At 46.1% G+C, this 15,808-nt stretch overlaps 1 protein-coding gene across 1 annotated transcript in view; it reads right to left on the bottom strand.

Annotated features, from left to right (window-relative positions):
* Positions 1–6,653: 6,653 nt before the first annotated feature.
* The window catches only part of ANTXR1 (ANTXR cell adhesion molecule 1), a 111,691-nt gene continuing 102,536 nt past the window's right edge, over positions 6,654–15,808 (bottom strand). The window contains exon 18 of the mRNA XM_074852261.1: positions 6,654–10,974. Within this exon, the coding sequence (XP_074708362.1) occupies positions 10,702–10,974 (273 nt within the window). The 3' untranslated portion in view covers positions 6,654–10,701. The remainder of the gene's footprint in view (positions 10,975–15,808) is intronic.

The following is a 15,808-nucleotide window of genomic DNA, read 5'->3' as shown; positions in this document are numbered from 1 at the left end:
ATTTTGAAGAGGTATAAAGCAAAGGCCAAATCCTACAACCCTTATTCAGGCAAAAATCCCTACAGACCAGCGAGGGGCAGGATGCCCCAGCACTTACAGCATCAGCAGCCTTCTCCAGACACCAAGTCCCTTCTCTTCTCCAGCTCACTGCAATGCATGCACCTGTGCTGGCATGGGACAAACTCCCTCCAGTCAGGAGTCACGTAACTCTGCCCACTCTAGCCATGGGCATGAACAAACTCAGCAAACAGGAAAATCCGTGCTAGAAAAAGGCACAGCCGATGCTGCAGGACCCCTCTGATTGATGCCACCCAGCCCCTGCGGGGACTTAGCCCTAAGACCACAGGCTACAGGACCGTGTGTGAGGAGGTCGTGTTCCGCTGCACCACGGCGGGTGGGGGGGATCTGCAAATACATCTCCCAGCGGGGTGACAGCGCAGGCTGGGTAGAGCCCCTCTGCATTTCCCTGGCGCTTTTTGACTGTCTAAACAGCACAAAAAAACCCCCCTCTCACTCTGGAGGTGAAGAGCCACCCATTGCTGCAAGAACAGGAGAGAAACACTGGACACAAAACTGCTCTGTTGCTACTTACAGCCGGCTCGCAGCAGCTCCTTTGTAGAAGATGGACAGCACAAACGTGGCATTTCTCTGGCATTCACGCACATGCTTCTCTCAGCTGTCTGGTATACGTGACACATGAGGCCCTTCTGGTTTATGAGGAAGTTTGTTACTGAAGGCCAGGCTTGGAAGGCTCTAAGCATGGCTATGGAGTCACAGCTGGAACAGGCATGAGATCAATATATCTGGAGACAAAGGGAAGGTCTTGCCAAGAGAAAAATCAAAAGTTGTTTTGCAAGAGGAGCCAAATTCCCTTCTAAGGCATCCTATAGATCAAGGCCTAAATCCTGGAGTGCTAGTCTTGGCCCAAGTCCTACTGTACCAACCTCACAAATATACATCAGTGCTACCTGGAAGACAACCAGCCCCTCTGCAAAGCTCCGCATGCTGCTGTGGTGGAAACATCACACCCGTGGCTGCAATGGTGCCCAGTGAAATGAGACTCCATGAGATCCATTAGTGCATGAAGATAAGTCTGTACCATCACTTCACACTGTGTCCCAGACTAATAAGAAGTTTGGGGAGTTTTCATGGTTTGATCCTTCAGATCATAGGATACAATTACTGATGCTGGTCCTCCCATTTCCAAGATTCTTCTCAGGAATGTCTGAAAAGCTTTTGGCTTTGGGAAGAAAACCCAAGCCCTCACTCCCCTTTAACATTTGCCTTTCATTTGTTCCCACATGTCAGACAGAACAGCCCCACACAGGGAACTCCTTTGTCTGCTTGGCCTTTGTATGGAAACAAGACGGGATGAGGTACTGATAGCATCCAGTCACGATTAGCAGCCAGAGCAGGGCTTTCTTAGTCACTATCTCTGATGTCTTCCATTTATAATGGGCACTCTTTAAAACCTTGCCAGTTTGGCCTCAGATAAGTAGATAGAGTTACCTCCGTATTTGCAGCATTACCTAAACTTTCCCCTGCCTGCTATAGAGAATGTTTGGATATTTAAAGAACCAGCAATCCGTTAACAGGAACTAATCATGGGTTTCTTTTTCAAAAAGCCCCCAAAACTACCCAGTCATGCCAGTCTTAACCGAGATGGAGCTATAGGGGCTGGCTCCAGGTCCTACTGCAAGGCTGAAGGACACGGGCACCACGAGGGATGCCCAGGCTCTTGCACAAAGCCAGCACCAGCCCTGGGGGCAGAAGCACAAACCTCTTGAGTGTACACGTGCAGCGCCTGATTCAAGTCATTAACCGTAAAGGCCGAAGGAATGTGTGCACCAGCTGGAAACAGCTTGTGCGGTAGCAAATGGCCAGGTTTTAACTATTAAAAAAAAAAAAGAAGGCTTTCGTTGTAACCTGTTATTCCAGTCACCTGAGCTCCAATTTTATTTCTGAAGCAACAAGTGCCACCAACAGTTCTGCTTCAGGAGCTTCCTCCCTATATGCCCCAAATCTGGCTTTTCCCAAGCCCAGGGGATGCTCCTACCCAAGCAGGGCTGTCCCTTGGGCTCACACCTGTCGCTGCTGCCGGGAACGGGGTGGCATCACCACTCGCTGGATAGAAATGGTTCCTCTTGCTGTGGCCATGCCTCCAGACTGGTTTGTACACACAGCAAGAAACCGCACAGGAACCCGATTTCATAACGTCACAGACCTCGGCCAGGGGAGCCCTATTGCTCTGAAAAGCCGGAGGGACTGGGAACAAAATTACCGAGGTCTTAGTCTGGTTTTGTTGCCTCTGAAGACTGACAAAGCCATGTGTACTCTCAGTTCACCCAGTGTCATGGTCAAGAATTAAAACTGTATTTCTAACTCACTGCATTATTTGGGTCGATGCAAATGACTCAGTCTCCTAAAAAAGCAGCTTATTAGATCTCCTGCAACTGAAAAGGAGAAAACAATAGTTTGCTGTCATATTTTGAGGACAGACTATTGTCATAGGAGTCTAAGCACCTTAGATGAAAGTAACAGCTCTGCCAACAGCTACCTCTTTCATCCTTGACAGGTTATTTACCTCCACATTATTCTCTAACATAAAAACCCAATACTTATTTTATTTTGCAAGCCACTCTGAGCCAATTATTTTCACCAGATTATCTCAAGCAGGTTGGGGGAGGAGTCTGGACCAAGCCATCCACATCCCTACCCAGACAGGAACAGAGTCAGAGGCAGACAAGTGAGAATGACTTCAGAATTTGACCTTCTGAGCTGGACTGTTAAAAAAACAAACAAAAAACTGTCTGATGCTACTACAGTCATTTCAATACATTTTTAGCAACTGCAAATCTCTCCAGTTTCCATGACAGCCTGTGAAATAGGCATCTGTAATCGCTATTACTTTAAGCCAAGAGCGTATCACATACACACACACAGAAAGACACTGGTCTTACCCTAAAAAAAAGTAACTACCATCAAATTCACACTGTATCACATCAAAATAGAAATTCCCAAGTTCTGCCCTGTGGGCTCTTTCTGGGAGTCAATGGAAATGCTGCCCATATACCTCATGCTGGCTCCCTTGGCTCCCTGCTGCTGAACTGCATTAGAGACAGCTAAAAATACCTTCGATCCCTTCCTAGTATTTTTTCCACATCTGCTGTTGCTGTAGTTACCAGAGAGCCTGCTATGCCATTCTGAATGGGGAGGGTGAGGCACTATGCACAGCCACGGATGGTGAAGGAACCGTCCAGAAATACAATCTCTTTATTAAATGCACCTTGTGGAACACACCCAGCAGCTCCTCTGAGCGCAGGCAGGATTTGCTGTGGGTTCCCAGGAGCAGAGGCAAACCTGGAATGAGGCTCCATTAGCAGCAGAGGCTCTTCCCAAACCAGCAGCCGCTGCCCCTTGGCTGTCCCCAAGAAATACCCCTTTGCCAACGCACAGCTTGATCCCTGACCCTGCTCTAGGCAACCCCAGGTCTGCCCCACAGCTCTGGTCCCCACCCCATGCCAACGGCCTGGGTAAACATTTGAACATCGGGGCCAAACCAGGATGCAAGCAGCTGAGTGCAAGAAAAGGAACACTGATTTCAGATTTTCATTTGAAAACGATAATATCGCAGCCCATCAGGATGCTTGTGAGCCCTCTCTTAAATAAAACCTGGAAAACAAACCCAGCATTCTCCTCAGCCAGTCTGGAGCATTTGCAATGTACAGAAATTTTAATGTTATCTGAACTCTGGCACTGCAGAGCCAAGATGAGTCAAAAAAAATCTCACTTCCCCGGAGGATTTTTCCCAGCTTTTCTTTAAAACAGTTCAAGGTTTGCCTACACAGGTCATAGCAACGGCAAGATAGGGTATTACATGGCAATGCTGACAGGCAGATAAACATTTCTAAGGCCAAAGATGCTCACATTTCACATGTCACCCATGACCAAAAACAGATTTAAGGAATGCAGACATACTCTATTTCTGCCTGGCTTTCAGTTTCCCAGAGACTTTCCATTGAGTAAGAAATACCTAGAAAAAGGATCCTGACAGCCCCATTCCCAGTTGTCTGCTAGTGAGCCCTGGATGTACCAAGAGACCACAAGATCTCACATGCAAGAAGAAATAAGCACTAAGCATCTTCTAGAAGCAGCTAAAGACATACACACCCAGAGGCACACAGCAGCAGGCCTCAGGGATGTGCCAGGAAGGATTTTAAATGGGAATGGAAAGTGGAATATAGAAATCCCCAGCTTTCTTGCAAGTAAAAGTTACCTCATCTGCTAAGCTGAGTTTTCCACTCTCTGGTATTTTTGCATACTATAGTTTCTCCATCCCTATTAATTCCTCCAGTTCTGGAAAAGGCCCCACGATTTAATGTCTGTGAAGAACTAGAAAAATTCCTGTTCAGGCTGCAGCGTGAGATTGTACGAGATCGCGGCTGAAGGCAGCACAGCACAGATCACAGCTCCAGGCCACAGCCAGCGTGAGCCAGGAAATCCCCTCAGTGGAGGGGACAGTCCTCCGCTGTCAGGGACACGGTACTTTGGCCAACATCTACACTGACCTAGTGGCAGGAGAAAACACCTTCCCTGATGCTCTGGACCTCTTGAAGTTATTTTACCTTCCCTTGCTAGCAGGAAGGGCCTTTGAACGCATTTAAATATTAAAAGATATTTAAGTAATCTTAAGAAGTTTGTTCTGGCAACGTGCTATGGACTTTCAGCCACTGTCTGTGTCCAACATGATTTATTCTGTAGCTGATGTTATTTTTACAAGTTATTTTATAGCTGTTTCTTCAAAAAAGTGCCTTACACTCTCCAGCAACACTAACAACAAAAAGAGGATCCTACTATGCTTTGAGTTGGACTGGTGTTTCCATCAGCCCCCATAAAAAAGCCTTATCTATGACTCAGAAGGGACTTTCTCTGCCAGAATTAGAAAAACCAGTAATTTCTTTCCATGCCAAGCGAGGAACTCCTCAGCTGCCCAAAGCCAGATGAGCCTTTGGAGGAACAGGCAGGCTTCACCTGCAAGGAGAGCCCTGCGAGCAGACCCTGCACAGACGACCCCAGTTCAGGAAAGGGGCTGCCCTCTGCACCCCATGCGTGTAGCTGTGGGCTAAGGCAGGGATTGCTGAGCACCGCCTATCCCAGCACAGCCTCCAGCCAGAGGTGCAAAGCCCAGGAGAAAGCAGCCCCTCTTCCTTGCAGCCTCCACACAAAAATAAAAGAAATTGCTGGCAACAGCCCAGTCAGAACTCACTATTTTGGCTTCTTCCAGCTGCTGCAAGCCCTGCCCTGGTCTCCTTTACTTTCCCGCTCTGTGGACAAGCCAGGTCCCAAGGTACTCTGTCACCAACCACTCCAGAATCACCTCGTACAGCCACAAAGCCACCCGTTCCCTCCCTCCCTCCCTTGGCAGCCCAGGCTCTGGAGCCCAGACCTGCTCCCAGGTGGGGCTTGCTGAGGGATACTGGTGGCTAATTAGTAGCTAGCCCAAGATCAGGGGTGACCACATGCTCAGGGCTACTTAGCAGCCTAGTGTCCCCATGTCCTTGCTTTGAAGCAACTTTGCTCCAAAAAAATGTCCTGTCTGGGGAATTTTTGTCTTGGCACATGTATGGTGATGAAGTCTGTCGTGCTGGTAGCACAGTGTGGTTCCCTGAGCAGGGAACAGGCTCAGGGAGCCAAGAGTTTCCCAAGGCCATGGGGCTGGCAGCTCAATGAAAGGGTGAACAAGCCTGCCTGGGTGTTTTTCTCAGAGTAGTGATGGGACTTTCTGCAAAGCTGCACAGCCTCTTCTGTGTAAATACATGCCCTGGAGGACCCAGAGCTGCCATCAAGACTCAGTGGGTTTGCATTATCTCTTCTGAATTTGGGTTATGGTGAGGTTTAACTTTCCTTGCATTTATTTTTCACCTGTCCCTGTCTGAGAAAAGCAACTATGATTTTCTTTGATAGTCTCCATTTAAAAAGCACCTTTTGACCGAGTGAGAGAGTAGAACCTGTTGAGTACTGTAGCTTCCCTCTTTGCATTTACTAGATACAAGTTTAGTTAAAACAAAACGCAGCAACAAAAATCCAGACTGAACCTAGACTTGCAAGGTTTGATGTGCTGAGGAAACTGATAGTTCGCATATTCAGAGGAAGCTAAAAAGCCTGGGCTTACATGCTCTGCTGAAGGAGGGCAGGCTGTTGAGCTGAACATCTTCATGCTCTGTTAATCTTCTTTGTGGAATAAAATATTCCAACCGTAACAAAATCCAGATGAGTAGTGATAGTTAAGCAGAGAGGAAGAAAGGAGGACTATCAGCAAATGTGAGAGGAAACATGCTTAGTTATTTCTAGCAGCCATTATGCTTTGTTAAGGGTTGCTGAGTTAGCTGTGTGGAATGAGAAGCTAGCCTGTGTTTGGAAGGCGAGGCTCTGGGTATCGGCGGAGGAGCAGACAGGTCAGGCCATGTCATGTCCAAATGAAAATAGCTTTTGTGTCAGGCAGAAGTGCTCTGGGCTGTCGGGAAGAAAATCCCCATGTCTGAGTTCTCCAGGATGACGGAAAGCCCGTTTTATGAGAAAACTTGACCATATTCTCCTGCTTCCTGCTTCGTTCACTTTGCCTAGTCAATGAATCTTATGGAGCCCAACACAAATTTGTGTAGTTCTTTAATAATAACATCAAGGTCAGCAAGAGTAATGACTGAATTTAACAAATGACACATGCAACAAACAGAGGGAGTAAAACATCATTGCACAGCACTGGCTGAACTGATAAAATGCAATTCAACATCAAAACAGAAGGCTTGTTTCTTTTCCTTTGCTGCATCAGCACCACATATAAGGCAATGTTACTGACTGGTTACCCTCAAATCTTGCCAGAGCTCGCAGAAGCCAGACATTCCCCCCCCATCCCCAAAATAAACAGCGACAGAAGATGCCTTCACACACCAAGGAGTAGAGAGAGAATTCGAATGACCGCAAAGTTCATGCGGGTGAATGCTTCAAAATACAGCCTGCAAAAATTTGTAACATTTTAGCAATTAAAAAAAAATAATATCTTCATCGAATGCAGCTGCTTAGTCCTTTGAGGCTGCAAGACACACTGACAGAAAGTTTTGCATGAATGAAAAACAACGGGAGTAATTGAACCTGTTAGAGTGATTGAAAAACTGTTTATTTAATGCCATCAGACATCTGTTTATTGCTGTTTAGACCAGCCCATATAGGAGCATGTGCAACTAGTAAACAGACCTGCTGAAGTCTTTTGAAATTGCAGAGCAGGTGTAGTGCCACTCAACGCCTTTTGATCTATAAGAACGTTTACTTAAAAATTGGCTAGTGTGGATTGATAGCCTGTGTAATGTGTTTCTAGGAAAGTTTTATAGACAGAGAATACATAGGGTACCATATATCAGTATATGGTACACCAGCTAATTCAACCTCATTTACGTAGCATTAATTGTCAGTGGAAGCTGATATAAATTCAGGACCAAATTTTCACTCTTGATTGCCTTATGTTAAAGTTCCTAAGTTAATCTCTAGGGACCGGCATAAAAGGAGTCTGATTTTTAAAAGCATGTGTGGCATTTTGGGAAGCCATTTTAGCAGCCACATTTAGGTTGATCCTAAATACAAGACCAGGTACAAAGTCCGTCACCAAACGTGCTCTAATTTTTCTGAGAACGTTAGCAAACCAAAATCGATTCACTGGCAGCAGCATGGGTGCTCTGCTTCGGCATCCAGTTACCCCACACCCATTTTGTTTGTCTCTCCCCACTGCGCTCTGGCCGTATCCCACCCTGGATCGATGTGCAAACCTCTTTGCCAATGGATCAAGGGAGTGCACAGCCTGGAGCTTCACTTAATGCTATGTAAAATAGGTATTCGTCACTACAGGAAATATTTGTACATTTATAAAAAAGCAATACAACCATAAAGAAAAAAATACAACAAGCACAGCTTGATACGATAACATGCCATGAAATGTCATTGGCTTTATAATAATTTACTACAACTTGAAAAATGTTCTTTTATCCACAATGGATAGGAAATGCTTCCATCTAACATATGGTAAGCATGCAGTAACAATATGTACAACAAAAAATTTGGAGTTTGTTTTCTATTCATAAACTGGATGATTACATAGGGGTATTTTAAAATTATTATTTTTCTAGCCTGATCTAGGTTTTATTTTGCTTCTTTAATGCCATAGGGTTTTTTTCCCTTAGTTTGAGGAGAATTAAGATTTCTATGTACATCTGCAAGAAGTTAGCTTTAGTCATGGAGTATACCCTGCTTTTTATTTTTTCCCCCAACAGTAGGTTTAGATTTATTGGTTAATTGACACTTTAAAAAAAATAATTCTCAATGCCGTATTGTTGAAAATCAATTTCCTTTCCAAACTTTTTTGAAATACTGAGGATCTGTTAAGGGAAATATCTATTGATCCTCTATTACACTATTCCCGTTTTTTACACCTTTCATCATGAAACCAAATCAAACAGCTCTTTACCTAGATCCCATCCATCGCAAGAGAGAGTCCAACCAAACTTGTGTCAGGGTGTTAAAAGGTTCCCTCTCCCACCTGCCAATCACAAAGTCCTAGTGTTGAACTAACCATGGCCTGTAGCTGATACAATCTGACATAGCGAGTAGCAAAACTGTTGGTTTTGCTCCTAATTGGGGACTGCTCTGTGCTGCCTGCAGACAAAACAGTGTTGCGGGTGAATTAATCAGCCTTTCTGCGGAACAGCCAGCCTTGGCTGTAGATTGAGTCTTCAGAGCCATCGTGACTGATATCTCATAGATGACCTAGTGGTGGGTAAGGCTGGTGAGTGACAGGCTGACTCAGTCTCGTGGTAAGGGTTCATTCACAAATGTCCCAGGTCAAGTCTCCACTGAGTTTTTTTTGTCTATTCCCTTTCCTCCTTGAGCATTTTTTTTCTTTTTTCTTTTTTCTTTTTTGCTAGAAAAGCTAGAATTAGTATTTCCAACAGCACTGAAGTACTTGGCAAAGCATTTCGTTATCTGGTAAAAAATTATATGATTATGAGACCCTTAGATATTCATAGAACTGCAGCTACAAAGACGGTTTACCTCTTACGACTTCGCAATTTCCAGAGAGAGAGTAATTTTGTGAGAACTGATCCTGACAGTAAATTAGAGAGCCAGAGGTTTGACTGAAGTGCTGAGTGATCTCACCTATTTCTAGCCCTGTGTTGCAAAGGCAGGTGCTCAGAAGGTTTGCTATAGGATAAAAGATGTGCGTACACAATATTGTGGAATAGGGTGGGGTCCCGTGAAGGCGAGGTGAAAGCATGGAGAAATGCAGCCAGTGCATTTCTTGGAAGACTGATTCCCATCTTGCATGTCCGGTGTGTTGATTTTTGCCTTAGTCAACAACTGCTAATAGAAGGGATGTTGTTGAGAGTTGACAAGAGTGAGTAAGCACACTGGCTCTTCTTCACTACGAGTTTGGAAGGCATCTGCTACTTATTCAGGAAAGGAAAACAAAAATTAAAAATCCATGTGGAAACATTTCTAGGGTGAAAGAATGCAATTTACAGGAAAAACAGAAACGCATCAGTGGTAACCATTTCAAACTGACAATAACAAGGAGCCCAAGCAGACTGGATTTAGAGATATTGATACACCTAACCTCTTGTTTATATTCAGAAACTTTCCTTTTAAAATGGAAACCAGCATTACATTACACTGCTGAACTGCAGAGCTATTAACTAGATGGACATAATTAGTCTAAACTGAATGCAAAGACTCTTCTGTCAACCATACCTTCCCAGATTCCTTTGCTCAATTTTTATGAACTCCTCTGTCCCACTGGGAGCGCTGAAGGCTGACCTGTCGTCAATTAGTCCTTGTCCGCAGGGGATGGGGTCAAAGCCTTGTGACGTACTGACTGGTTTATTTTTCAGTGTAATTCATTTTCCTAGTGGCACTCCATTTTCATTCACCTGCACTTCCACATACCAACATACGCAAATCCAGACCCCAGAGACCTACCCCTTCTCCTTTCTGGACCCTCCGAGATGACAATACCTTCCCTTCTCCAGTTCATGGTCCATGGGAACAGCTGCCTGTCATCGATTCTTTTCAGATTTACAAGGGTTTCTGTACTTGCAGACCTGCTGTTGTCATTATTTGCTTGGCAGCTGGCATGTGAGCGAGACATGATCAGCTTTCTGTCGTACCTTGAGTCTTGTACTGTGAAGTTTGTGCAGTTGTCTCCAGGTAGCTAGCTGGGATGTCTGCACTTGGAAGAGTCTTTTGCAGTCCTTCCCTGGGGAGAAGTGCCCTTCCGGAGAGTTTACTCTAGTTATTCATTCATTTTTTGCAACGTGTCCTGGAATCACCATGGTAAGGCACAGGGAAGTGTCGGGGACAAAGAGAGGGGAGAGCCTTGCTGAAATGGAACTCAAGTTATTTGTCTTGTTCTTGCAGTCTCTTGGATTTTCTTGCTTCGATAGTTTGGTGGCACTGATGCACAAGGGATTTTAAAAATAAAAGAAAACTAAAGGAGAAAGACGACTACAAAGTCGTTCGTTCTGTTGTCACCCATTTCAAAAACGGTCCGGCTTCCTCTAGCCCCCGCCCCCCCCCCACCCCCGGAAGATGGATGTGATACAGTACTGCTGAAAAAGCCTCTCGAACGCTTGTGGAAGAGACGGGAGCAAGGCCGACCCCCTAAACTGTTGGGCGAGGTGGTGGCCGAGATGGAGGCGGGGCCCGGTTGGGTGGTGGGGCTTGGGGTGGTGGGGGGAGTGGTGGGAGCGTGGAGGAGGGCGATGGGGTGTGGGGTGTGGATGAGCTGGGTGGAGGGGGGGTATAGATCGGAGCTGGGGGTGGGGGGTTGTAGATGGGCGCTGGGGGTGGAGATGACGGAGGGTATGCGTTGTTCAGCGGGTATTTGGGTGGGGCATCTGTGTTCTTCACTCTGGTGAAATTGATGCAACGGCCCTAAAACAGAAGAGACCAAAGTGGAAAAGCACAGTTACTGATCGAGGCAATGGCATCACAGCATCACAACCCTCCTGGCTGTCTGCAAATCTGACGTCAGTTTAAGTATTCCTGGGCACACCGCTTTGTTCCCTTTCTCAGAGACAAGTCCTGTGCCGAGCAACCAAGAGGTTAAACCCTAACAGCAGCTTTTGTAGAGAAGGAGGAAGAAATCCTCTCTGACTGCCTCCAGGATCTTTACAGCAGAGCATCAAGTACTTCAAGTCATACTGAAGCCACAAGAGCCGTTCCTATTCTTCAGAGCTGGCGTCTGAGTCAGTGCACGACCCATGGTCCCTGCCTCTACAGATGCGTCTACCCAGACCTCAGTCTTAAACTTCAACAGCGTGAAAACTGGACTTTGCACCTTTGGAGCCTCTCCCTCCTTCAAATAACTGGCTTTTGTGTCCTATTTCTAATCATTTACCAGCCAGGCAAAAGGGAAGATTTGTTAAACTAAGACAGTTTCTTGCTCAGAATTTTTCCTGAAATACATCCATTCTTCATAAAGCTGTCTTGATATCTGAGTGCTCGTGAGAAGCCAATAAATGTCTTTTCTCGCTCTTCGGTGCTAAGCTACAGTTTGTTGTACATTTTTAAACAAAACCTTTGCCCTCTGAGCTGTTCTTTTTTTTCTTTTTTTTTCTCCAAGTTCCACCTGCGAAAGATCTCACTGTAAATAGTCAAATGTCAGAATCAGCACTATTGTATTATGGATTCATTCTTTTAGATATGAAATCATCCAAAAAGGCACTAGAGGATTTCTGAGCCCATACTTTGTTTTTGGATTTGTGAGTGTAAGCTTATTTTCTGTTTTCCTCTTTCCTCTCCCAAAGTAAATGTTTTTCCTGGTGAAAAAATGCCAAAGGGAACATTGAGCCCATGCAGGCTGGAGCAGATCTGTTGGGGTAACAACATCAGCCATTTTAATCCTCTGCACGGCTCTGTAGCTTCTCCCTGCTGTAGCCAGCCTACGGACAAATGCTTTGCAGAAGAGGGACCCAAAGTGAAGTAAGGGAGATGCTGGTAGAAAGGCAGAAGGGTGCTGGAGAAGGATTTGACGGGGGTGAGAGGAGCTGGCGTGGAAGGGGCTGACACATAAAGAGATACAGACAGCTCCTCTCCCAGAGCTCTGCCAATTATAGCATCATGCTCTGTGGATATGAAGAAACATCTGTCTGAGCCTTAGCCGTTCAGCAGAGGAAAGTGGATTCCTTGCTGAAGTGATGAGGTATGCAGAGCAGCCCACAGCTGAGTGCAGTCTGTCTTGTGCAAGCAAAGGTCATTTAAGGAAAACAAAGATTTCACAGCGCCTTGAACTACATCAAGGTCAAGATGAGAGCATCACCTCAGGGCTGCTCTGAGCACGGTGGCAGCCGAACCCTCTCTGCATGGCTCGGCCCTGGCTGTCTGTCAGCAGGAAGAACCTCTGGCTTCAACTCAGGCTCTCCTGGAGGAATCAGGCTCCAGGCAGAGCTGAGACCCACGTAATGGCCATGAATACGCCCATGGTAATGCCCCTCCTTGAGGATTAACGCTCTCTCAGTTAAGGCTTGTCCTTGCAGCACGACAACATAGAGGGGAGAAGGGAGGTGAGGCTTGAGCGCTGCTCTGTACGCTGCGCTACCATTAGCATCTGTGCAGCGGGGACATGTTCTCCATCCCTTGGACAGGACACAATGCCAGTACAAAATGAAGTGCCAGAGTGGGCAGCGTCCCCGAGCAGAAACATTACACTCCCTCCGCAGCATCCCAGCACCGCTGGTGCTGGCCAAAAAGGGGGCACCATCTGACAGGCAGAGGAAGGCCTGAAATAAGCACATGGCCATCTCACCTGTGAGCATCTCTGGTTCTGTTTGCTCTGTGGGCTGGTGTGTCTGCTTTAATGTCCTTTTAATGCACTTTGCTGTGATTTTAAGCAAATATTGTAGGACAGGCCTGCTGAGTGAGTGAAAGTCCGAACCCAAGATTAACCAATTCTACTCAGAAAAAAACACCATGAGAATGTTTTCCTTGTTCTAGTTCCATGTCTCCTGCAATGCAACTTTAGTCATTTCAGACTATTACTTGCACTAGTTTTGTTTTCTTTATTTATGTTGAGAATAAAATAAACCCGAACAAAAAGCAGCAGTCCTGGAATCCCAGCCAGAGAACAAAAAGTTGCAATTGTTTTTGTGTGGAGAGATACTCTGTCTGGATGCTCCAGGGGTGAGGTTATGGTGCTGCTGATCCAAATGGAACTGAGCACCGCCCTACGAGCATTCAAGAGGATGCAGTGAGGCTCCGACATCTTTGAGTTAGGGGCTGGGGCAAGGCTTGAGGACTGAAAGCCATCCAGTACTCACAGCAATGCCCAAGGTATGGTCCAAAAGGGTAAGAGAGAACATCCTGTGCATCCTGTGCACTGGCAAAGATTGGACTTATTGATGACAACTGGCTTGGATAGATCAGCAGTGCCATTATCATAGAAAAGGTGCTAGCAATTCATTCCAGCATAGAGCTGCACTATGCTTCCACTAGTTTTTGTAGTCAGCTGCGACCTAGTGAGCCTGTGTTCATAAACTACTGTTTATATCCATGACTAACGGTAACTCTTTTTCCCCAGTAATAGGATTGCTTTGAAATTAGAGAGCTCTTTTTTCAAACATGATTGTCTCCACCGTCCTTGATAACTACACTTTAACATGGACTTACCGGACACACTGTCTGGTTTGAACAAGGAGTTGGACTGGAGTCTGAGCTCAGATGCAGACCAGAGAACAGACAGCACGGGAGTGCAGACAGGAGAGCCAGACTTGACCCAGAGCTAGCACAGCATGTAGCTGTACTCATCAGATACCTCTTCCCCATTCCCTTGTGCATTACGCTGGTCTAACTTCAGAATTCAAACCTTATTCCCCTTAAAGGAGGACAGAGTATGCCTTTTTCTCAGCTCAAGCATGCCATTCCCTATCTCCTCCTATTTCCCCTGCTGCCTGGGTCAGCTGCTCTGCAGCAAATTGACAGTGACCCGTTTGGCAACACTTTCTACTACTGTGCAATGGGTAATTCTGCAGGGCATCCAACATATGTGAAGGGCAGATACAGTTCTGGCTTTCTTCTCCTTTCATGTGAACTGACAGACCAAGGGAATTCTTGTGTTTCTTTGCTTGACATTTCTCTCACCCATGCAGATGGGGGGAGGGAGAATGCCAGATAGGAGTTTTCAGTCCAGATGGACTGAGACGGACTTTGGCAGCTACACTGCCCCAGAGGAGATGGAGAAGCCAACATCTCCTAGGGGAGGAGAATTGTCAGACTGAATGACAAGAAGATATCCAGGAAACAAATTACTATGCCATTGCACGAGAGGCAGAAAATGTTTTACTAGTGCCCTGTGCACAAATGCAAAGCAGACCCAGGAGGAAGAGAGCTACTTTAACCAAAAAGCTGGATGTTAAACAGGGCTCTCATCTTGTATCTAGCAATATGACAACAGACACAAAAGTGCAGAGGTTGTGCTAACCAGAATGGACCATAAACAAGTAATCCTAGAGCTCCGGAAGACCCAGCTTTCTCTGAAATGTGTGGCAAGAGATGCGTTTTCCCACCTGCACTTACCAGAAGGGGGCCCTGATTCACAGCTGCGCTTTCTACCATGCAATTGCAACAGAAAAGTAAAACATCAGCATCATCAACCTACTGCATGGTTCAGTGCTGTTTTATCTGGAAAACTGTCTGGATGAAGATCAAGTTGGCTGGCTAATCACCCATCCATTCAAGCTTTTACAGGGCTCTCCGTTGCCAGCACAGTTCAGTTCCTCTCACAGATAACAGAAGCTGACATGGAGCAGTAACAGACCCTCTAAATAAATGGGCCCAAATGCCTTGTTCAGCCTTGGGATGTGGATGCAAAACCAGAGCGAGTGTCTGAGGTACTACAGGTAAGAGGAGTGTGGATCTCTCTACAATCAGTGGAAACATAAGGACCTTCACATGGCTCTGATTTTAGGAGGGTCTCAATGGCAGCCCCTCTCAGCTATCCACCAGGGTTTATCATCTCATTTGGGTGTCCAGATTTGGATGGGGTGGATGTGGAAGGTGGTGGCAGACCACCCAGGAGGCAGGAAATGAACCCGTTTCCACTAAATGCCTCTTTACATCCTTAAACAGAAGTCACCTTTCATCCCAGGAGAAAAAAACTCCTGAACCAGATTATACCATAGCTTTGAGAATAAGAGGAGCCAATTCTTTAGTCGCTGTAGCAGGGAGACAGTAGTTGGAGACACAGAATGTATGAACGTAGGGAACAGGCTGTATATTAAAAGGCTGCTGCGTTGAACGCCTTGGCTAGGTTTTATTTCCCTTTCTGCAGCCACAACGCTTCGGGGGGAGAGTCACAGCTGTGCTTCAGAAGAGACAATTGAAGCAATATGGAGACATTATTAGATCTGAAATTTAGTGGAATCAGCAAAATCAGTGAGGGCAATTCACTCTCGCATTTTATGTTGTTTTTCTTGACAGTACTGCTCACAGGCATAAGCATAATGAATTCTGCTTGGAGTGGCCTTGCTCTTTCACCTTCAACAGCTAATTGTTTCAGGGATGAAGGCAGGCAGCACTGCCTTTAGGACAACAAAGCACTCAGCGGTGGGAGGCTCGTCTCCTCTGACCACGGGCCTCGCCCTGCGAGCTCTTTGCATGCGGAGTGCCGTAGGGTTGCACACTTGATCCAAGCTTTTCCTTTTGTTCTACACATCTGGTTGACTGAGGAGCACTGCCAGGGTTGAAAGAGAAGGGTGGGATGTGGGGTGAG

This window comes from Strix uralensis, chromosome 28, assembly GCF_047716275.1.
Source record: "Strix uralensis isolate ZFMK-TIS-50842 chromosome 28, bStrUra1, whole genome shotgun sequence".
NCBI classification, from domain to species: Eukaryota; Metazoa; Chordata; class Aves; order Strigiformes; family Strigidae; genus Strix; species Strix uralensis.
This window is presented reverse-complemented; position numbering and strand designations above follow the sequence as displayed.